General features: G+C 40.2%; 3 protein-coding genes across 5 annotated transcripts; all 3 read left to right on the forward strand.

The window, feature by feature from the left end:
- The first annotated feature begins 614 nt into the window (after positions 1-614).
- Positions 615-4,951, forward strand: LOC146635564 (myelin-oligodendrocyte glycoprotein-like). 2 transcript variants are annotated; one of them, XM_085347448.1, is made up of 5 exons: positions 615-868; positions 3,318-3,695; positions 3,810-3,887; positions 3,975-4,078; positions 4,169-4,951. In XM_085347448.1, exons 1-5 carry the CDS (start codon positions 772-774, stop codon positions 4,214-4,216), a joined length of 705 nt encoding a protein of 234 aa, XP_085203574.1. In that variant the 5' UTR covers positions 615-771; the 3' UTR covers positions 4,217-4,951. The 2 variants fall into 2 exon arrangements, with proteins under 2 accessions (XP_085203574.1, XP_085203583.1); XM_085347457.1 differs by having other exon boundaries at positions 3,978-4,078.
- Positions 4,952-14,050: 9,099 nt separating this feature from the next.
- On the forward strand, positions 14,051-17,182 carry LOC146635565 (myelin-oligodendrocyte glycoprotein-like). Of its 2 annotated transcripts, none has more exons than XM_085347429.1 (5): positions 14,051-14,252; positions 15,263-15,640; positions 15,752-15,829; positions 15,917-16,029; positions 16,108-17,182. In XM_085347429.1, exons 1-5 carry the CDS (start codon positions 14,156-14,158, stop codon positions 16,153-16,155), a joined length of 714 nt encoding a protein of 237 aa, XP_085203555.1. In that variant the 5' UTR covers positions 14,051-14,155; the 3' UTR covers positions 16,156-17,182. The 2 variants fall into 2 exon arrangements, with proteins under 2 accessions (XP_085203555.1, XP_085203563.1); XM_085347437.1 differs by having other exon boundaries at positions 15,920-16,029.
- Positions 17,183-19,801: 2,619 nt separating this feature from the next.
- LOC146635566 (myelin-oligodendrocyte glycoprotein-like) lies at positions 19,802-22,583 on the forward strand. The gene is made up of 4 exons (XM_085347559.1): positions 19,802-19,881; positions 21,860-22,237; positions 22,349-22,431; positions 22,509-22,583. The coding sequence occupies exons 1-4, from the start codon at positions 19,809-19,811 to the stop codon at positions 22,581-22,583; spliced, it is 609 nt and encodes a 202-aa protein (XP_085203685.1). The 5' UTR covers positions 19,802-19,808.
- Positions 22,584-23,969: the final 1,386 nt, after the last annotated feature.

The raw sequence follows: 23,969 nt of genomic DNA on the forward strand, positions 1-23,969 counted from the left end.
ATATCTGTATTGACTATAAGGAGCAGTGCAGTGCTGCCAGCACCAGTTTAACCAGCAGAGCTTCCATTGTTCTCTGCACTGACATGTCTGAGCATTTATACTGGCAGGTGGAGGATGTTACATCATCACAACATTGTAAACAGTGTTGAATCTTTGCTGCAGCTTTGATCTCACAGAGAAATGATCAAAGTCACCTTCTGTATCTAACAGATTATTAGATTGATTAAACAGTCATATTTCCAAGTTAGTCTCTGGATGCTGTGCTACATACTGCTGAGTCATTAATGACACAGCACGTTGTGTCAACATGACTTTCATGTTTTTCTATTATGAAAGTTCAGAGTCGCTTACTTCACCTGGCAGGTCGGCTTGTTTTTATTTGTTATCAGTGAGACACATTATAATGTCTGAGGCTTCAAACTGAACAGAAAGTGAGACGGAGCAGATTAGTTACAAACTGAGACTCGGAGTTTCTATAGAAATGATCCAAATACAGTAACTTTTGTGATGCGTTAAAGCGCGACCGGCACGCAAACGTCACAGTGAGATTTCCGTTAACGTCGTCAGGTCATGGGACTTCATAACACTCCAGGGCTCAGTTAACCCCACCCAGATTGCAGTAGGCGGAGACTGTTACGTATATAAAAAGGGAGATCCTCACGGCTCATTCATTCATTCAGAGCGAAGCAGGCAGGGACTGATCAGACGACAGATTTCCAAAAAAAAAAAAAACTCGCTTCAGTCAGAAAACGGAACTTTTAATCATCGATCATGTCTCTGAACAACTTCTACTTTAAGGACTCTTCCTTTTTCTCACTCCGGACTTTTCTCCTGTGCTCGGCTTTGTCCGTCTGGACTCCTGTACAAGGTAAGCCGACGTGTCCAGCTTCTAGCTGCGTGTTAGTGCAGATTACAGTGAATTTTAATCACATACTGGCGGGTGTGAATAAGCTGAAATGACTGTTATCAGCTGTGCTGTGTTGTCCGTCACTAACAGTGTGACAGCTGTCAGTGAGTTACTTTAAAACCGGAAGAAGCTTAAAACGAGAAGATTGTCAGGCAGGTTCTGACTGTGTGAGGTTTGTTTATAACGGACACGATGGCGATGATTCACCGAGCAGTCTGTGGGCATGTTAGGTTTATGAGAGCCGTGTGTTTGTCAGAGGAGAGAAAGAGCAGAGTTACAAAACACAACGTCCGGTGAGCCGAAACTAAAACACTGTTTATTGATCCGGAGTGATGCAGATTCAGTCCGCACATGCTGCTGCTGACTACACGTGTTTCCACAAGCTAATGTCTTTTCTATAAAAACACATTAGCTTGACAATCATGACCCCATCAGGAATTACATCTGACTGCCGACGTGGCTCGTTCGTCCAATCAGGTGTCTGTGCGTGTTTTGTAGTTTACTCTGGATTTGTAGTTTAAAATTTTTTAATAAATGAAATTAGTTGGTTATTAAATCTGAACTCGCAGCGAGGTTAAACAGTCAGTCTTAACAAGTAAATAATTAGAAGGGCAACATGAATCAGTGAAAACACAGCAGACTGTGCGATGGTTGACTTAAATCAGCGTGTTTACTTTGAGTGTAAAACTTACTGAGGATGAGTCACATGAACTATTATTATGAATAAATACTTGTGTTGTTTCTTAGAACTTGGATGAGCATCAGGCTGATCAATCAGTTTGTATTGTTAAACTTTAATAAACACGTTATTGCTTGATAAAGTTTTATTATAGTGAAATAAAATGTTCACTTTAAACAGTTTTATTCATTATCAAGAAAAGCATAAAACATAACAAAGCAGACAAAAAAGAAAGAAAAGAAAAAATCCCCAAAGGGAATATATTAAAGTCATTATATACCTGTACAAATTCACATATGGGGTAAAGAGGAGAGAGAAAAAAATAACATTTTCACTCAATTAGCCACAGATTTAGAAAGAGAAAAAGATAAACTCCAAGAGTGAATTGTTGTCCTTTACGCTTACTTCCTATTTAACTGAGAACATCTTAATCGCAACCACCCCCCCTCAGCAGTTGGGACAAATCATTTGGCAAATAAGAAAGCAAAGGGGACCAAACATTGAGAAAGAAACCCTCATTTCCTCCTAAAATAGCAGCAGTTCTTTCGTGAGGAATAACTTTAAATAATTCTCTGTACCACAAAGTCACAGAGGGAGGTTTATCCTTAACCCAATTAATGAGAATACATTTCCTAGCTACCAGCAATAGTTTGTCACATAATTTGCGCTGCAAGTGATTCAATGTTACTTCTTTTGAGGGTAGGCCAAGAAGAAAATACCCGGGGTCCCTTTGAATCAGGTTGTTAAAAATATTACTTAGTTCTTGAGAAATGAAGCTCCAAAATCTTTTGATTAATTTACATTCCCAAAAGTAATGAAAAAAAGTGCCAGTTTCTTTTTGACATTTACTACAAAGATGGGAAATATGAGGTGCAATCTTATGCAAGACATTAGGAGCTATATAAAGGCGATGTATGATTTTTTTTTTTTTTGTATTGGGTTTCTCGCAAGCGGTTGCAAGTAAAAGTGGAACTACTCATGTTAATGGCTCCTTTCCACTCCTCTTCGTTATATTGATTATTAAGATCTCTCTCCCATTTATGAATAGCACTGTGTGTTGCTACTGAGAGTATATAGGAGAGAGTAAAAGGCTGAGATAAAATGAGTTCTGTCTTTTCGCTTAATAAGAAATGTCTCAATATCATCATATATAACTATTTCTGAAGACTGTGGAATTCTAGAATGAACGAAGTTACGAACCTGGAGAAAGCCAAAAAACTGGTCTCTAGGAATATTAAAATTTGACTGCAATTGCTCAAAGTTCATCAGTGTGATGTTTTGATACAAATCGCCAATTACCCTTAATCCCTTTTTGTGCCACTTATCGAACATACTGCGAGACATTCCTGGAACGAAATCTTTGCTTCTCAGTAAAGGAGTCAAGAATGAAGTGCAATCTTCTCTACCCAACCTTTTACGCATTTCCCCCCAGACCCTTATTGTATTATAAATGATTGGGTTATTCTTAATCCCCATTTGTCATATTGTTTTTGAAATAAAATGTTAGAAATTCAGGACCACAGACTGTACACACAAGGGTCAGTTAGCCTGTAACAGAACAACAAACAGCACATGTCTGAAATTTTGTTGCGTATATTAAGAAAGACTTACATAACAGCACAGAGGCCAGTGGGGCTGTTCATGATCTCCAGGTCTTTGGTGTGTAACTCGACAGGGGTCTGTGGATGTTCTGTAGGAGTTCAGGAGGTTTAATTTTCTGTCTGTTTCCAGGTGAGGTTCTGGTGATTGGCTCAAATCTTCCAATCATTGCTTCTCCGGGTGATGATGTCATCCTGCCGTGTCACCTGGAGCCCACGTTCGATGTCCAGGGTATGACGGTGGAGTGGTCCAAACCCGACCTGAAGCCCGACCCGTCGGACCGGCTGAGCCGAGTGGAGTACGTTCACCTGTACAGGGACAGGAAGGAGGTCCCCGACATGAAGATGGCCTCGTACTTCAGGAGGACGGAGCTGTTCATGGACGACATGAAACACGGGAACATTTCACTGAAGATCCTGAACGTGTCGGAGGAAGACAACGGCAGATACAGATGTTTCATCCCCAAGCTGCAGAGCAGAGTGAAAGCTGCTGTTGTTGAACTTGTAGTCGGTGAGAAGATTTGTTGTGGCGATGTTTGTGGTTCCAAACTCAAAGTTGTTTTTTTTCTCAATACAAACTTTCAGCCTAATTTTAATAACAGATTTTGACTGTTTTGTCTTTTAGATTCAAACTTTGCTAAAACCTCAACGACAGAGACGCCGCTGCAAACTCCAGATCCTCAGGACACGACTCCAACAAATGGTGAGAACACAGTCCAACTCTTCTCTGCATCATCCCTGTTTGGGGTTTTGTGTATTTGTGGTGACCTTCTTGTCTTTTCTACATCAGCAGCTCGATCCAGCGTCGCTGTGGTTCTTCTCATCGCTTTTATATCGGCTGTAGCTGTTGCTGGTCTTATTGTATATTTTTGCTGCCATCATCAGAATCGAACTGTAAGTAAGAAAGAAACAAAGAAACAAACACAAACATGTTGTTGCTTCTTGTACCGTCAGACTGACTCATTATTCTCCTTCTTTCAACAGAAGCATCCAGAGGATGATGAGACAGAAACAGAACCACTACCGGTCTAGCTGCCTTGCTCAAAGGAGTGTCGGTGTTAATGGAGCTGAGAGCAGCAGAGATTTATCTGTGCTGGATCTTCAGTCAGATTGGGGCCTCGTCCGGTTTATTTATCGAGCTCATTTTCACATAAACAAAGTGACGTACAAGAAAACCCAGAGTGGAAGATCAGAGGATCTAAACAGGAAATATTTCTTACAGACGTCTTCAGTCAGAGTTGCTGCTGTCAGACTCTGGAGGATCTGCTTGGAAACATCAAGCAGTGAAACTGATGGATTTCCTCCTTCAGTACAAAACTGTGAAGTTCAGCCTGGAGAAGAAACACTCCTCTGCCTCACTGTCAGCGTGTTTAATCTAAGTTATTTAGTCTTTACCTCACTGGTTAAGGTGCACTTAAATCTTTTAGTGAGACCTCAAAGTGTCTCTGATGGACAAATTAAAATGAAAATTAAAACTGTTTTGGAAAATCACCAGTAGAGTTTGAAGTACCAGGAACAGGATTCATGGAGCTCACATTAAGCACTCGTGTTTTATGCAAACCTTGTTTGTTAGTTGTCTGTTAACTTTAATGTCTCAGAGAAACGGAAGCTGAACACTTTAAGTAACTGCTGCACTTTATAAACAGAAAAAAAGCTGATTTATACTCTAGATTTTTAAAGCTACAACTAATTTATTACATTTACTGTGAAACTTCCTGCTGGTTGGGACTCGATGTTCAGACTGTAACCTTATAGTCTGATTTGTGACCGTCCTCAGTTTACAGGTGTGAAATGTTTAAACACAAATGTGTTTATTGCTGCTTTTGCTGCCTTTAAGTCAAAGTCAGTGTTTGTGTGATGAAACAAGCTTAAACTTCATCACGAGAATAAAAACATTTAAATACTGACCTGAAAGAGTTTCTTGGATTCTTGGATTTTCAAGCCTCTTCTTGACATTTTGTTACAATTTGTGTGTTTTCTTGTTTTTACGACTAATACCTCGTCCTATTAATTTAATTGTTTTATATAAGTTATTTATTTATTGTCGTCATGTGTCGTTTCCTGTTTGCATTTGATGATGTTTTCAAACAGTTGAACCAAATGAACTGTTTAAAAACTTGAGTGTTTTGTGTCATAGAAATTAAAATGATTCACTGAGTTTACTGTTGTTGTTCCATGTTCTTGAATAACGTCAGTATTCTGTGAACATGATGACGAAATCAAATAAATGAGCAACAGTTCGTCATCACTGTGTCTGCTGTCTGTTTCTTCTTCAGCTCTTCATCACACTCACTCTCATTTCACTGATTTGTTTAACAGCACTGCTGAAAACTCATTTGGTGTCTGTTGGTGACTGATCATGTGACTGATCATGTGACTGTCTATGTTCTTAACACATTAATCTTCAATGTGAGGCTTTAATTTGAACTATGAAGCACTTTGTAACTCTGGGTTCTCTATAAATCAAGTTATAATTATTCATGAAGGCCATTCAAAGCTCTTCTTCAGATGTTGGCACATATCTGAAAAGTATAAAAAACTTAGAGGCAGAAGAAATGATCTGTCAACAGCGACGTTCACAAGGCCATTAACAGTGATCCCACTTTGCAAGACTGATAGACAATGTGCTGTATGTTGTAATCATAAAGAGAAGCAGTGTGTCGTGTTAAAGTGTGTTCATTTGTGACTGAGCTGATGAGAGTCACGTTTTACTGAAGTAGAGCTGATAACTGGGTGAGAAATGTAACGTGTGGGATGAAGTGATCTTAATCTTCAAACTTTGCTTTAATCCTGTTTGTGGAAGTTCACAGAGATTGTAAACACTTTGAATAAAACAAACGTGTGAATATTCATGAAAGATCACAAACAACACATGACCTACATGTATGTTTCAGCGAGTACATTTTATTTCTATGATAATTAAGTTAATTATTAGCTTCAGACCTGCAGGTCTTATTATGGCACATTCACTGTCATATCATGTGCTCACAAAAGCAGAGACCTGTGTTTGTATAGCGCTTTACTTGGTCCCTAAGGACCCCAAAGCACTTTGCACATTCAGTCATCCACACATTCACACACTGATGATGGCAACATTGTAGCCACAGCCACCCTCGGGCGCACTGACAGAGGCGAGGCTGCCGGACACTGGCACCACCGGGCCCTCTGGAGTAGGCAATGGGTGAAGTGTCTTGCCCAAGGACACAAAGACCGAGACTGAGAGGCGAGGCTCGAACCGGCAACCTTCCGATTACAAGATGACCTGCCAACTCTTGAGTCACGATCGCCCACGTGGGGGCACATTAGGTCAGCCTGAGTGATCTGGGACAGTCACATTCAGTCATGTGATAGCATCACATTTTGGGAATGAGGGGGATTCCCTCCCCTCTGGTCTACATGCCCCTTTCTCCACTCATTTGGTTTCAACCCAGGTGGGAAGACCCCCACATTCCCCACTTTTGATTTTTAGCTCTGCGTCTCAAAACAGCCCACAGCTCAAGCTGCAAAAAAATCCCAGCCTGACTTTCACTTCCAGCACTTACGACCCGTAACAGCAGAGGGCGCTGCTTCAGGGGATGATCAGGATCTTGTTCCATTTCTCCTTTTTATTCACGTTTACCTTTGTAGACTTTTAACAGGAGAAAACATTCTCTAAGTTTCATTCTTTTAGCCTAAAATTTGACAAAAAAGCCCATTAAAAAAGCAAACTATTTAAAGTTTGAGTCTTCTGAGCTGGGTGTTAGATCCAGCATTGTGGGTGAAACCAGGGAAACTAAATGAATCTTGAAAATCTTCTGATTTTATTTGAGTTTTTCAAGTTTACAAAATAGTTTCAGTTAATTTTAAAGTTTAAAACGTTTTGTTATGTTTGGCTTTAGGTTTAGTTTAATTTTCTAGAAGTTTTCTTGTTGTGGGGACGTCCGGACTGTCTGCAGTGAGCTCTGCTCTCAGTACAGCCGCTGTTCAAAGTGTGTATAACACTGTAATGAAGACTGTGTGTGGGGGGGGGGGGGAGCAGAAGTAAAACCAGGTGATAGAAAACACAGAAAAGTGTTAGTTGTGTGTCTGTGGTTTTCATGTTGGGCTTTTTAAAAAAAGTATTTGGCATTTCTGTTCTTGGTTCTTTGCTCCTGGTGAACTTTTCTGTTCCCCTTCTCTTATTAATGATGGGCAACGTGAGGCTCAAAACCGTCTCGCAGTGGCACTATTGACAAATTTGGGCCTTGTAATCGGAAGGTTGCCGGTTCGAGCCCCGGCTTGGACAGTCTTGGTCGTTGTGTCCTTGGGCAAGACACTTCACCCGTTGCCTACTGGTGGTGGTCAGAGGGCCCGGTGGCGCCAGTGTCCGGCAGCCTCGCCTCTGTCAGTGCGCCCCAGGGTGGCTGTGGCTGCAATGTAGCTTGCCATCACCAGTATGTGAATGTGTGCGTGAATGGGTGGATGACTGGATATGTAAAGCGCTTTGGGGTCCTTAGGGACTAGTAAGGCGCTATATAAATACAGGCCAGGCCATCTTGATAATGCTGTTCTGTGACACAGTGAAGCTCTGCAAACTCCAAACAACACAACTTATTATACTACACTATCAATAAAAACACAAGTGGTACACAAATCCCTCAAAAACCGCACAGTCATTCGATAACAACAACAACAATATTAATAACAAACAAATAAATAAAGCTAAAGAAAAAAAAGAGTTTTAACAGGTGTTTTAGAAATAGCCAATGAGGGCCCGACCTAACCCGCGCAGAGAGATCCTCAGTGTGTTGTTGTTGTTTTAAACGACATTTTCGGTTTAAAGTAGAAAAAGAGAGCAGACCGGAGTCAAAGCCGAACATTTCTGCCTCTTTTACTTTCCCTCTTGAAACCAGGGGCGCTCTCTCTCTCACTCTGTCTCTCGGCTATACGACAGTAGTCATCAATATTTATGTCTTTACACTTTGTGTTTAACTCATTTAAACCCACACAAGTAACAGTAAACAATAGTTTTATGTATGAAATTTTAAAATGTTCCTGAGTGATTTTTAAAGCATTTTTCAGTAAATACTTTAATATTATAATACGGGGAGATTTATGTGTCACATGAGAGTGACGTATGTGTCACCAGAGCTGTTTACTTCCTGGTTGCTCTTTGAGAAAATGGATCTCCGCGTCAAAGCGTCCAAAGAAAAGGTCAGTAAATTACGTTAAAATACACGGATTGCAAATAGTTTTGTTACACGTGACCTTAATGTGTCTGCAGTAATGTTATGGTCATCTGCGATTACTCGAGCGCGTGTTTGCAGCTTGTTCTGACGGTCGCAGAAGTTCGGTCGTTACTCTGTGTTGTTGTAGTGGGGACATCGTGTGTTTGATTCACGGCACAGAAACACAGAGGAACGAGCCCTGGTTTTTATTGTAAATGTATAAAAATCATTTTAATGAGCAGAGCTTTCTTTTTTCTCTGCACACAATACTGACATGTGACACGCTGCGGGTGGAGGAGGTGAGTGGGTGAAACCATGACCCTGCAGATTTTAGTCAGAGTTGCTTTTCTATTTGAAAGATTAATCATGTTATATTTCTGAGTGAATCGTGATGTTTATCAGCTGCTGTTCCTGAAACACAGCTCTGATCGGTCCGAGCCTGAAACAGAATCAGGATATGACGAAACTTTCTTTCTCTCTTTTGTTATTCAAGTCAAACGTTACAACAAAACGTGTCTGTTTGAGTCTTGAACGTTGAATAGAAAAGTGAGTCGATCCCTAAACGTTGATTTTGTTCATCTGAACGTTTTCAGTGTGAGAAACATTTCGTCACTCATCCACGTGATTTCTTCGTTCCCAGCTGACTGCAGGTTTCTTGTAAACGCTTTATAATGTTGGGGAAACCTGGCACATCAGCTTTTAAATATCCACCATTATTGGTGGAAATCTCACAGTCTAAGAAGGCCAACCTGCCTTCATATCCTCCCTGGTGTATGTGATGTGTTCGTCCAGCTAGTTGCTGTGATCCGTGAATTGTGGTACGTCCTGAGATTTGATTGTCACCCAGGTGTCGTCCACATACCTGAACCAATGACTTGGTGGTGATCCAGGGTAGGATAGCACCGCCCTCTGAGATAACAGCAGGGTTAGAGAGTCAGTGTCTGTGCCAATAACAATCCAAATAAAGTCATTGATGGGACTGAGACTGTCTTCCTGTGATAGTGAGAGTGAAAGTATGAAAGTATGCAAACACCGCCCTGAAACTTCCGTTACATCACCAGGTCACTCCTATTTATAAACAATGATGATGTCATCAAGGAAATAAGGAAAGTCTGCGATCAAAGAGAGAACTGTGAGTATCTGAGTGAGTTTTTATGTTCTTACCTCTGAAAGTACGAGGTTTCACTTCCTGTGTGACGGTAATGTCAGTGTACGAGACAGCAGGGTTCACTTTATCTGCAATACAGAGCAGTTCACGTGTTACACAACAGCTGGACCTATCTGTGTAAATTCACATAAGTGTGTTTCAGTAATAAGTCAGAAGGAATCATGAAAGTGCTGCTGGAAGTAAAGCAAACAATGAATCTGGGTCACAGATCTCGAAAACCAACACCCATCATAAAAGTGTTATCTGTGTTTGTTTACATGGTTCTCCCAGCAGAAGAAACAACTGACACTCCCAGTGACAGATCCACTGAGAGCTATCGCCTGACCTGAGATCATGAGTTCATGACCAGTTTCAGACTGAACTGTTTTTCTGGGTCGTTGCTTTACAGCAAAGTGCGAGGTTTCACTTCCTGTGTGGCGGTAATGTCCCGTCATGGTAATGGTCCCCACCTAGTCATAAAACCTAAACATCCACATTCTTTCTATCTCTCAGTGAGTCTAAGTTACAACCTCGGCTCCCTGTTTTTCTGCTCCTGGCTAATGTGAGGGAGACGCTTCTACAATCAGAAAAGCAAGGCCATGATTCCCTGCAAACAGTATTCTCTTTATAAATCAGCAGTATGATGTAATAATGTAATAATAATAATAATAATGTACAAATCAGGTGAATAAATCTAACAATCTTCACCTTCTTCTAAATCAGGAGTATAATGCAACTTAAACTACATAATGATTTCACAATCTTTAATCAGCCGTATAATGATTCAACAACTCTTTGATTAGAGGTATGATGTAACGTACGACAGTGTAATAATCTCACAGTATTGATCCAGGTGTTGTTGTCATGTTTTTATGTGCCAGTGTTTTTCATTTTTGATGATTTAAAAATGGAGATGCCATTTCTAATTACAGCAGGTTTGTTGTCAGTGAAGATGTTCACTTTACTTTAAAACACTCCAGTTTAAGAACAGAGAGCCGAGGTCAGCAAACAAAATGTGAAAATGAGCAATGCATGACCTATGACCTTTCCTGGATATTCAAATTCCAAGTTCCTCTGTGTTCTCCATATGAGGTGGCTGTAGAGCAGGTCCTCTACCAAAATGAAAGGGTGGTGATTTGATCCTTGGCTCCTTAAATCTGCATGCCAAATATCCTTGAGCAAAACACTAACCCTGATGCAGCCATCAGAGGGAGAATGTTAGATAGAAGGATAGAAATGCAGAGGCCATTATTATTGGTGCTGTGGATTGTAAAGAACAATGTGGATTAGACAATCCCTTTAACACTGGTATCAAAAGTGAAATCAAATAATCAATCGGATATTATGCAAATATATAAATAAAATATAAATACCTGTTTTGAATGGCAGAGAGATGTGAGAAAGTAAGAAAGACAGAGACAGGTGGGTGAGCTCCATTCACTCTTATCAGCAGAGAGAGAGCGAGCTGCACACTGTGCTGTAAACTCTTTAAAATACCTCAATAAAAGCCTCCTCTGTGCCTACGAGGAGAAACTGAAACCAGAGCAGTTTCCAGCTCTGTCTGCTCGTTTGTTCCACTTTCAGCAGAAAACATTATTTGCTGCAAAAAGTGACGTCATCCTCACTTTAGCCCATTACTCACATACTGAGCTGCCATAAAGAATCATTTATACTGCTAAAATAAATGTCCTAAATATCCTGCAAGACACTAACCCTGATGCATCCATCAGAGTGAGAATGTTAGAAAGATAAAAGCACTCGAGTATAGAAGAAGTTTATGTGTGACTGGATGAATATTGTATAAAGTGCTCTGAGTCTCCAGGAGTCTCTGTTAAATAAGAATCAGTCCACTGATGAAACAGATCCGTTGTTGGAAACATGCTGAACATTACGGCTGATTCTTCTCAAACTGATCGTCATCCTCACTTTAGCCCAGTACTCACACACTGATCCGGCATAAAGATTATATTTATACCTCATGGCAAATACGCTTTTTTCCCCCTTTTTTATTCCCTCTGACTTCTGCTACAAATATCTCATAAACAGGAGGCAGGTTCACTATAACCAAAACTACAGACTCACACATCATGTCATTGTTACAGCAAACAGCATCCACAGCAGTGCACAGTTAAGAAGACATTAAGAAAACAGTCCAACTTTTCTCTGCATCATTTCCTTTTGGGTTTTTGTGTGTTTGTGCTGAACTTATTTTCCACATCAGCACATCGATGCAGGGTCTCTGTGGTCGTCGTTATCTTATCAGCTGTTTCGGCTGTCGCTGGTTTTCTGCACATTTCTTTCACTCTAAAAGTAAGAGTAAGTATGTTGCTGCTTGTGCAATCAGACTGACTCATCGTTCACTTTCTTTTGCTCGTCTGTATAAACTTTGTTGTGCCGTCAGTGATTCATTACATCACTTGTGTTTCATTGTCATTGCTGTATGTTGTTCATTAGTTAATGCCTGTTTGTTGTTTCACTGAATGAAAGTTCTGTGTTTGTAGTTTTTCTAAATTCTTTGTGTTTCAGGGATATTTAAATGCACTACAGGCGTATTCAGCTCAGTGAAAACATCAACTGAAAGTCAAATAACATGTATTATTAATTTAAATTAAAAATATATATATAAAACACAGCTGATTTTTATCGTTGTTTCTTTTCCCCAATGTTTCTTTACTGGACAGTAAAACCAGAAAATGTAACATTATTCAATATTAAATACTGAAGAGACCTTCAGATCAGTCTATTGAGCTTGAAGGAGAGGTCAGAGGTCAAATGAGACATAAAATTTTTAATAATTTTACAGAGCGTTCTGTATGATGATAATACGCGCCACACTTATAGGAATCATAGTTTCATCATAAGTTATGAGGCTTTTTGTCAAACTTCCACCAATAAACCAAACTTTGACTCAGTGGTTTCAGATGTAAGCTGACTGCCTCTTTTAAATCACGTCTGTTGGTTTTAAATCAGAGAAGTTCCTGTTAGAAAAAGCTGCTGAACTGATGAGAGATGAAGCACGTTTACTTACATTTTATACAAACGTGTTGTCTTAAGCAGGATTTACAGTCTAGCAGATGCAGTGCTGTCGCTCCGCTTCAGCACAAAGTTATAATAAGTTATAATAAAACTATTTTTTTCTGGTCTTGATGCATCCTCAATCATCCAGGAAGGTAAAACGTAGCGCTACGTCCAGATGAACAGAATCAACTTTTGGAGATTTTTTTTCTGAATTAGTTTCCTGTATTTCAGAGTTTTTATTTCCAGAGCAAATTTTCTTATTTCAACTTTGTTTTTATTGTTTAAAAACATTTAATTTTCATTGGTTTCACTGCTAGTTTTATTTCTTTTGATTATTATCACTTATTGTTGTATAGAAGGCAAATGTCACAGACAGGTAAACCAGTGCATGTGTTACAGTAAAAACCCACTGAAGTTGATTTCTCTATAATAAGCCAGGATTGTCCAGGCCGCCTGCAGTGAGATTAGTTCTCAGCAGAGCTACGCCCATTCTGTGCTAAACGCATGTGCTGGAAGAGGAAGTGAGAGTGAGACTTCATTCCTATTGAGCTTTGCTGTTGCTAGCACACGTCATCTGCTTCCAGTCAAGGAAGTCAGGATGTTCGTATTGTTGGAGCTTCTGTGGAGCTAATCAATGTTGTTATTGAGAATTCATCCATTTAATTAATGTCAGAGAAACTGATTTTATTTTAGATATATTAAAAATAATGGGAGCACTTTATATATTAATGCCACACTATTAAGCATAGATTAAAATGTGCTTAATTCATCATTTATATATTATTACTCCTCTTTAGTCTGTAATTTGTAAATACAGATATATTATTATAACTATAATTATGGTTATTATTAGCAGTGATGTGATAGCTGTACAATATCTGTATTGACTAATAGCATATAAGGAGCAGTGCAGTGCTGCCAGCACCAGTTTAACCAGCAGAGCTTCCATTGTTCTCTGCACTGACATGTCTGAGCATTTATACTGGCAGGTGGAGGATGTTACATCATCACAACATTGTAAACAGCGTTGAATCTTTGCTGCAGCTTTGATCTCACAGAGAAATGATCAAACTCACCTTCTGTATCTAACAGATTATTGGATTGATTAAACAGTCATATATCCAAGTTAGTCTGTGGATGCTGTGCTACATACTGCTGAGTCATTAATGACACAGCACGTTTTTGTTTTTCTATTATGAAAGTTCAGACTCGCTTACTTCACCTGACAGGTCGGCTTGTTTTTATTTTTGCTCAGTGAGACACATTACAATGTCTGAGTCTTCAAACTGAACAGAAAGTGAGACGGAGCAGACTAGTTACAAACTGAGACTCGGAGTTTCTATAGAAATGATCCAAGTACAGTAATTTCGGTGATGCGACAAAGCGCGACAGACAGGTTTCACTGTGGGGTTTCCCCTGCGTAATCACATCACGGGACTTCATAACCATCTAGGGCTCAGTTACACCGCTCCGTAGGCGGAGACTTAGAGTTATTTTTAAACAGCGAGTGAGCCTCGCAACTCATTCATTCAATTCGCTCGAAGCAGGCAGGGACTGATCGGACTGCAGCTTTCCAAAAAACGCGCTTCAGTCAGAAAACGGAACTTTTAATCATCGATCATGTCTCTGAACAACTTCTACTTTAAGGACTTTTCCTTTTTCTCACTCCGGACTTTTCTCCTGTGCTCGGCTTTGTCCGTCTGGACTCCTGTACAAGGTAAGCCGACGTGTCCAGCTTCTAGCTGCGTGTTAGTGCAGATTACAGTGAATTTTAATGAAAAACTGGCGGATGTGAATAAGCTGAAATGACTGTTATCAGCTGTGCTGTGTTGTCCGTCACTAACAGTGTGACAGCTGTCAGTGAGTTACTTTAAAACCGGAAGAAGCTTAAAACGAGAAGATTGTCAGGCAGGTTCTGACTGTGTGAGGTTTGTTTATAACGGACACGATGGCGGTGATTCACCGAGCAGTCTGTGGGCATGTTAGGTTTATGAGAGCCGTGTGTTTGTCAGAGGAGAGAAAGAGCAGAGTTACAAAACACAACGTCCGGTGAGCCGAAACTAAAACACTGTTTATTGATCCGGAGTGATGCAGATTCAGTCCGCACATGCTGCTGCTGACTACACGTGTTTCCACAAGCTAATGTCTTTTCTATAAAAACACATTAGCTTGACAACCCGCCATCATGACCCCATCAGGAATTACGTCTGACTGCCCACGTGGCTCGTTTGTCCAATCAGGTGTCTGTGCGTGTTTTGTAGTTTCCTCTGGATTTGTAGTTTAAAATTTTTAATAAATGAAATTAGTTGGTTATTAAACCCGAACTTATCTTATTTTTCTTTATTTGGAGCAGTTAAATAATCAGTTTCAAATCAGTTTCAAATTATCAAAAGATCAGCATGAATCAGTGTAAACACAAAGCAGTCGCTCTGTATGATAGTAATGAAATAAAAGATGTCAAATTAAATCAAGTTGTTTATGTAAAACTTAAAAATGTTAGAATTTCAGTACCACAGACAGAACATACGAGGCTCAGTCAGTCTGTAACAGAACAACAAACAGCCATCACTGACAACAACTGCACACTGGTTATGGCTGAAATTTTGTAGTGTATATTAAGAGACACTAAAGTAACAGCACAGAGACTGATGGGGCTGTTACTGATTTTCAGGTCTTCAGTCTATAGTGGTGGCAGTTCAGGAGATTAAATTTTCCATCTGTTTCCAGGTGAGGTTCTGGTGATCGGTTCAAATCTTCCAATCATCGCTGCTCCGGGTGATGATGTCATCCTGCCGTGTCACCTGGCGCCCACGTTCGATGTCCAGGGTCTGACGGTGGAGTGGTCCAAACCCGACCTGAAGCCCGACCCGTCGGACCGGCTGAGCCGAGTGGAGTACGTTCACCTGTACAGGGACAGGAAGGAGGTCCCCGACATGAAGATGGCCTCGTACTTCAGGAGGACGGAGCTGTTCATGGACGACATGAAACACGGGAACATTTCACTGAAGATCCTGAACGTGTCGGAGGAAGACAACGGCAGATACAGATGTTTCATCCCCAAGCTGCAGAGCAGAGTGAAAGCTGCTGTTGTTGAACTTGTAGTCGGTGAGAAGATTTTTGTTGATGTTTGTGGTTCCAAACTCAAAGTTGTTTTTGTCCCCAATACAAACTTTCAGCCTAATTTTAATAACAGATTTTGACTGTTTTGTCTTTTAGATTCAAACTTTGCTAAAACCTCAACGACAGAGACGCCGCTGCAAACTCCAGATCCTCAGGACACGACTCCAACAAATGGTGAGAACACAGTCCAACTCTTCTCTGCATCATCCCTGTTTGGGGTTTTGTGTATTTGTGGTGACCTTCTTGTCTTTTCTACATCAGCAGCTCGATCCAGGGTCGCTGTGGTCATCATTGTCGTCACCTTATTATTAGTTTTGGCTCTCGCTGGTTTTGCTGCATATTTCTCCAGACACATTTTTCACCAGACACTAAAAGTAAGAAACAAACAAACACAAACATGTTGTTGCTTCTTGTGTCGTCAGACTGACTCATTATTCTACCTTTTTCAACAGAAGCATCCAGAGGATGATGAGACAGAAAAACAACCACTACCAGTCTAGCTGCTTGCTCAAAGGAATAAATGGACTAGTTCTTCTATACTGCTTTTCTACGCTGGTTTAGCAAAGAACACACTTTGAACTTTGACCCCAGCTGAAGACTCGAGCCTCGTCCAGTTTATTTATCGAGCTCAACAAAGAAAATGTTGTAAAAGAAATGATCATCATCACTGTTCTGGACTGAAGTGAATTATTCCCAAACAGCAGGACTGGAAGGATTTCACAGCATTAAAGGAAATTTCCATGAACGTTTGTGACACAGCTCAGGTGGAAAGATGGAAATAAACCATCATCTGAAAACTGTGTGGGAGACACAGAAGTTACAAAAACAGGTTATAAGCTGATTACTTTACTGCACTGTGTTAATGACCTGCTGTGAATGATGTTTAATGCAGCTGTAATTTAAACAGAGTCACTTATTGTGATGCTGAAAGTGTTTATTTATGAAAGCTAGTTTTATATGACAGCACTGTGAGCACCTTATACAAGGTGATTGAAACTTCAGATATTTATTGGTCTTCATTTTTAAAGCCACAGTTAATTTATTAAATGTAATTGAAACTTCCTGCTGGTCAGGACTCGATGTTCAGGCTGTTTCTAGTTATTTATTTAAAGAAGCAGTTTGATCCTGATGCAGAGCTCAAGCTTAACTTCCTCTTTTTGTCATTTAAAGCTACAAACTTTGTGCAGACTGACAGAAATCCTCCTGACTAGTTTCTGCTGCAGTTACGGAGCTAAAATCAGAGGATGTTTGTGTCCAACTCTTCTTTATTCCTGCTCTGTAACATGACAGAGCTCCTTTGGTTCACAGTTAAACAGATGTGTTTGCAGCTGTTAGCCAGCTCAGGATCTTTTATTTTTTTATTATTATATTTTATTTTTTTATTACCTCAGATATTTATTTATAAGAATATTTATATTTAAGAATTTTGGATGGATGTATTTGTTACTGCAGTGAGTGTAAAGTTACAGTGATATATGTGAATGTGTGAAATCGTCTGTAAATATGAGTGTGAAAGTAAAAGGTTCAAGCACGTTTAGACACTGTTTTCTTTTTGCCTCTATTTGATGTTAAGTCACTGTTTACCTCGTAACATGGTAACATTTGACAATGAGAACCTATATTTATATTAATGGAGCCTTTACTTTGTTTATTGTTTGCACCTTATAAACCTGACATCAATCATCAACATAGTGTATGCAGTTCAAATGCAGCTTTTCTTTAAGAGAACACTGCCATCTGCTGGCTGACCTGCAGAAAAGCTGTTTGTGTCACAGGTTTGATGACACACCTGATGTTATCAAACCTCCAGTCAGAGTCTTTTTTCCTGCTGTGTGTCAGACTGGGTTTGATCCATGTTGGTGTAAATCTGACCAGTAGAGCTCAAAGTTCATCTCCTTCAAGAAGGAAACTTTCCATTTCTACTTAGTCAGACTTCTTGTGAAGTCGTCCAAACACAGAATCGACACATTCAATGACAATACATTAACTGTGACACAGGTTTTTATACTGAACACTGTGGTTTTCGTGAAAATGCTGAAGTTCTTCCCTCAGATCAGTAACATGTAGTAAAACACAGCAGTGCTGACCTGCAGCTTCCTCTCTGCTCACATCAGGCTGCTCTCGTCCTTCTACTCCCACATTTATACTGTGAGCACCTCGGACAACATGCCGTCACATCATCACAACACATCAGCTTCTTCCTCCTCAACATTCATCTTTACAGTCTGATCTGCAGCTTCAAGGACCTCTCTGCTCCTGACTCTCTCTCTGGTTTCTACACTGTTGCATCTTCAAAAAATAAAAATACAATAACTGAGCCTTACACCGGAGTATTGTTGCACTGGTTTACTGAACCTTTCTTTCAGGGCATGTACAGAACATGAGCATCCATTTTCTACTGCCTCCTTCAGGACACACTCTTCTTCCCCTTCCTTACACATTAATGTAACACAGAACTAATACTGCCTCTCCTGGTATTACCATTGTAACAACACACTCATTCTGTTTCTTTCAGAAGAATAACAGGAACTTAGGATGTAGGTATCTATGAATAATAACTATTATGCATACTCATATATTTATATAACCACTTATTTCTTGCGATACCACATACACAGAGAGGAAAAAACATCCACCTGCTCCACCCAGAATCAAAAAGATGAAGAAAGAAGATTTCCTGCTCTACCAGACAAATAAAAATCGCAAGTGACAGCAAGACCATTTGACCTTAGAACTGAAGAAGCTTCTCGGATGAGAGGTGAAACGTCTTCAAGCAACTTAAAGAAGTCCAGACGCTTTTCTTTGCAAGCTCCTTTGACTACAATGACCTGGATGACTGAGAGCCTTCACAGACAAGTGACAGCAAGGAAGACAGAATGACTCAGCATGAAAATCTCTAACTCCCAACACTTATGTGATATGTGTTTTGCATTAAAGCTGCACTTCAGTTACTTCAGATTTACATTTAGTTCCACATGTATCATTTAAAAAAATCCACACCCTCGCCTCTGTAGTCAGCTGACTTTATGGTTTTACCAAGTGATCTGAAACACGAGACTGAACTAAAGAAGCACAAACGTCGCTTCCTCTAATTGCCACATAGACTCACCAGTGAAACATGTCCAGTGTTCTGTTTCAGGGACTCGAGTAAACTCCCCAATCTCAGTGTTCAAATGACAGTTGTAAAATAAATTCCCTTGCAGAGTTGACGGTCAATACTATCTAAAGAGACCACAGGTGTTGTTGTACTTCCTTTATAGTCATTTAAAACCTCAGGCAGTGCCTGTGTGACCCATCTGAGTTTGATTCCAGCTCCTGATTTAAGGCTTTTGCATTTATCAAACCATATCTTTAAAGGAGTTTTAATCCATTCGTTTAAATTATTTTTCTGTTCCAAATATATATATTTTTATCTCCTAATATTGTCTGTAGTGGTGATTTTAATTGTGTCACATCTAAATATTTCCATTTTGCTTCATACCACGGATCACACCAATAAATTAAGTATCTTAATTGTGCTGCTTTAAAATAGCTTTCTAAGTTTGGGAGGGAAAGTCCACCCCGTTCCTTAGGTAGTTGCAATGTTATATATCTAACTCTGGGTTTACGGCCCTTCCATCTAAATCCCGAAATCATTCTGTTCCATAACGCAAATTGTTTGGCTGGTATGTGTACCGGTATAGATTGAAAAAGGAAACGCAGTATTCAGCAGTCGCCTCCTTGTTCTGACACACACAACTAAACTATTGACTACACTACACACTAACTACACAAGATTTGCGCTAAACGTCGCAAATCTCTCACATCTCAACCATCGCATTATTGGCTGGACTAGGATAAGGTGGCATCGTTCTAAGCAGCCAGTCACTTACTGACTAGCACTGCAAAACAGAATTGTTAAAGTTTTAATATTAATTTCAATTCAGGTTAGATTTTTTTTTTGCGCAACGCAGATTTTCTGTGCGCAGAGACCGTGCCAGCAGCAGTGAGCAATTGCGCACGCGCGCAGCTTAGAGGGAACATTGCTCGTTACCGTATCTGGATATTTGAAGACTAACAGGTCATTCATACATACATCCAGTGAGATCGAGGCAGGAGCACAGACAACCTCAGGTTTGATTAATTAATCCACGGACTCCGTGTTCTGTGCACCATGTCTGACTTCTATTGTGGACTGTGGACTTCTATTCTGTGCTCGGCTTTCAGCGTGTGGACTCTGGCTGGAGGTAAACGTTACTGTCAGCTCACAGCTGTGTGTTCTTCTTCTCCGTGTCGCTGTGAGTGATGACAGTTATCAGTGAGTTACTTTGACACGGAAAGAAGTTTCAACGAGATGATTTAAGCAGGCTCTCCTTTGCGATGAGCGGCTTTACCCCGTTTAAGCGCGCACAGAGGATTAATTATAACGGACAACACTGAACAGGCTGAAAGTGTGAGTGTGAACGTGGTGTCTCTGTTAATACTGCAGGGCCGCGCGTGATTAAAGTGTAATAGAAGACACGTGCTATACTTAGCTGTTTGGCACCAACATCTGACAGGTGTGGAGATCTCCCGGTAAACGTTAAAACCGTCCGCTGAAAAAAAAGAGAGACTTAGACGCCGCATTTGCCGTATCCATCCACCCATCCCATATCTATGGAAGCCCGTTACCACCACTAAGGAAAAAAAGGATCTATAACTCGAGTTATTTTCTCGAAATGTTGAGAAAAGTAACTCGAAATTTCGATTTTAGATACTTGATTTTTGGGTTGTTTTTGTTTGTTTGTTTGATTTTTTTTTTTTTATTGCAAACGGGCTTCAATACGTATCCGTCCCATGAGTCAGTCAGTGAGTCACGGAGAATTGTTGTAAAGTATTTCATCAGTTAATCAGCTCAGAATTGATGTGACTGAACAAAAGGACGTTGTGACATTTAATAACAACTCATTTGTTTTAAATGCTTAGATGACATTTGGACTTTCCAAATATAAGCAGCTCTGGTGATTTTGGTGACTTTGTTGTTTATCTGCCATGTAGATCATGTTTGAATAACCACCAATAATCAGTTATTGCCTGATATACGCAGACATCCATTTGTGTTAATCGGTTAGGCTTCTACCCTGCTGTGCTACACATCCTCCACAAAGACAGGTTATGAGTTAAATGTGAAAACAGCTCTGTTTTGTAGTTTTAAACGCTCTCTGCTTCTTGCTGTTTCTTCATCTCGTCTTGTAACTCTTAGTACCCCAAAGACTGAAGAAATGGAAGAAGACAAAGGTGATTCTGTTTAAACTGGAGCTGAAACAAACAAAAAACCTTTGCCTTTCCTTGTCATGTCTAACGGTTGACATGTCTCTGGCCTGGGAGGGTTATCATGAGCATTTGATTAACAAATTAATGAAATTAAAGCCGCAGTGTTGAACAGTTTTGAAGAAGGTAATCCAACTTTTTCATGTGTTAAACCAGTTTTGTTACTTGGGGCTTCCTTCAAAAACTTGATGGATGCTTTTGTTTTTGAAGAGGTGATAAAGAATAGAAGTTCAACAAAATTGACAGAACTCAGAAACTCGACCTGTTTATTTGCATGGTTAATCCCTAAAGGGCCGTCTCTCTAAAGAGGAATCACTAAAACTAAGAAATACTCATTGGTTATGTCTGAAATCTCTCAAACGTATAGTGAGTGTTATGGGCCAGAGAAATTTATTTTCTTGAAGTCTTTCAAAGATAGAAATGGCAGAACCTGACTTTATTGACCTTGTATTCCAGTTTCTTTACATATAAAAGCTGACAGAGTCCCACATATTGAACCTTCAGTGGTGTTGTGACCTATGATGTGCAATGTCACTATCACCCTGTGATCATATGGGTCCTTATGGACACATGAGCTGAGGTTTATACACAACCTCAGCCCATGTGAACTCTTACCAGGTCCCAGGCTCCTTAATTCCACTGACTCGGCATCACTTATTAGAACTAAACAAGGCTTTAGGGTGAAACAAATCTCCCATGAGTTCTCTGTTGGTTTTGGAAACATTGAGGAGGACTTGTTTCATTCAATAATTTAGTCCCAGAAACACCTCTGCAGTAACACCACAAAGACTCATGGGGCTGTTCATGATGTTCAGGTCTTCAGTGTGTAACTTTATAGAGTTATACACTGACGATCTGAGGATCTGTGGAAATTCTGTAGGAGTTCAGGAGAATTCATTTTCTGCCTGTTTCCAGGTGAGGTTCTGGTGATCGGTTCAAATCTTCCAATCGTTGCTGCTCCGGGTGATGATGTCATCCTGCCGTGTCACCTGGAGCCCATGTTCGATGTCCAGGGTCTGACGGTGGAGTGGTCCAAACCCGACCTGAAGCCCGACCCGTCGGACCGGCTGAGCCGAGTGGAGTACGTTCACCTGTACAGGGACAGGAAGGAGGTCCCCGACATGAAGATGGCCTCGTACTTCAGGAGGACGGAGCTGTTCATGGACGACATGAAACACGGGAACATTTCACTGAAGATCCTGAACGTGTCGGAGGAAGACAACGGCAGATACAGATGTTTCATCCCCAAGCTGCGGAGCAGAGTGAAAGCTGCTGTTGTTGAACTTGTAGTCGGTCAGAAGATTTGTTTCGGTCATGTTTGTGGTTCCCAACAGTTTTGTGTGTTTTTTCTGTACCATTACAAACCTTCAGTTTTATTTTATTTATTTTTTTCGTGACTTTTAGAGCCAAACCACGTTAAAACCTCAACGACAGAGACGTCGCTCCAAACGCAAGATCATCAGGACAAAACTCTAAGAAACGGTGAGATAACAATCCAGCTCTTCTCGTCATTATTTCTGTTTGGGTGACATTTTTGTGCATTTACCTTTTTTCCTTTGTTGACATCACCAGGGTCTCTGTGGTCATCATTGTCATCGCCTTCATGTCCGTTGCTGCTGTCGCTGCTTTCTTTGCATAATTCTATTAGTGCATTTTTTTAGAAATTAAAAGTAAGAAACAAACAAACAAATAATGTCGATTCTTGCCATCAGACTTAATTGGATTAAAAAAAAAATCTGAGAAAAATGAGAAAAACACTTTTTATTTTTACTGGATCTTCAGTCAGGTTGGATTCAAACCAAAAGCCACCGGGAGACACTCGGGCCCAACAGCACCAAGATCATCTTCTATAACAGGAAGTGAGCCTAATTTGAACTTTGACCCCAGCTCAAGACCATGTCCAGTTTATCGAGCTCATTTTCACATAAAGAAAGTGTAGAACAAGAAAACAGAGAGTGGAAGATCAGAGGATGTAAACAGGAAATATTTCTTACAGACGTCTTCAGTCAGAGTTGCTGCTGTCAGACTCTAGAGGATCTGCTTGGAAACATCAAGCAGTGAAACTGATGGATTTCCTCCTTCAATACAAAACTGTGAAGTTCAGCCTGGAGAAGAAACACTCCTCAGCATGTTTAATGAATATTTATTGTAATGTATGTTTGCACTGATTGCCGATCACGCTTCAACTGAGTCGTCCTCGGTCAGAAGGAATGGTACTCCACAGTGATGTAGTTCAAATAACTTTACTAAGGAGGTGGCAGATGACACCAACAGGATGTACAGCGTTGGTAGGGAGGCATTACAGTATTCACATGCAGGTAAAGGGGGTGTGAGTGTGTATATGGGTGTGTGTGTGGTCATATGGTAAGCACGCACACAATATTAACTCACACAGGAATGCAAGTAAATACGTTACTCCTCCGACACACCTCTCATCTGTCCTGAACTGCGCTGAACACGTTCCCAACCGGAAGTACAGATACCGAGGTGCATCATGGGTAACATAGTATAAAACAGCTACAGTGAACAAGCGGACTTTTAACATTTATTTAGTCTCACTGTGTGAACTTATTTAAATGTTATACCTGAGTATTTAAAGAGAACTTAAATCTTCAGTGAGACCTTAAAGCGTCTCCGATGGACAAATTAAAGGGTTAAAATCCCCCCTGATCATTGCTAACTAGACTGAAACAAATCATCCCCAAACACCAAGACTGTTTTGTGTTTAAATATGTTCAGTTTTTTTTACAGCATCCGATACAGATCAAAGCGTTAAAGGAAATTTAAAGGTTTCTCTCTAGGTATGGCCTCCTTCCATAGGCAGGGGGTATATTTATTGTGTAAATATGTCTGCAGTTCAAAGTGATGGAGAACAACACTTGTTTATAGCTCAGTGATGGACTTTTATTTAGTAAGACCTACATAACTGGGTGAAAGGGTGTTCCAGCTCATGACTGTGTTGGCTGGTCGTGTTTTCTCCAGGTGTTTCCAGATGTTTCTAGTCAAATGACTAAGGAAAAGAGAG

This window comes from Diplotaxodon limnothrissa, linkage group LG3 (genome assembly GCF_057381915.1).
Source record: "Diplotaxodon limnothrissa isolate DT_005_m linkage group LG3, D_limnothrissa_male_GT1.1, whole genome shotgun sequence".
NCBI lineage: Eukaryota > Metazoa > Chordata > Actinopteri > Cichliformes > Cichlidae > Diplotaxodon > Diplotaxodon limnothrissa.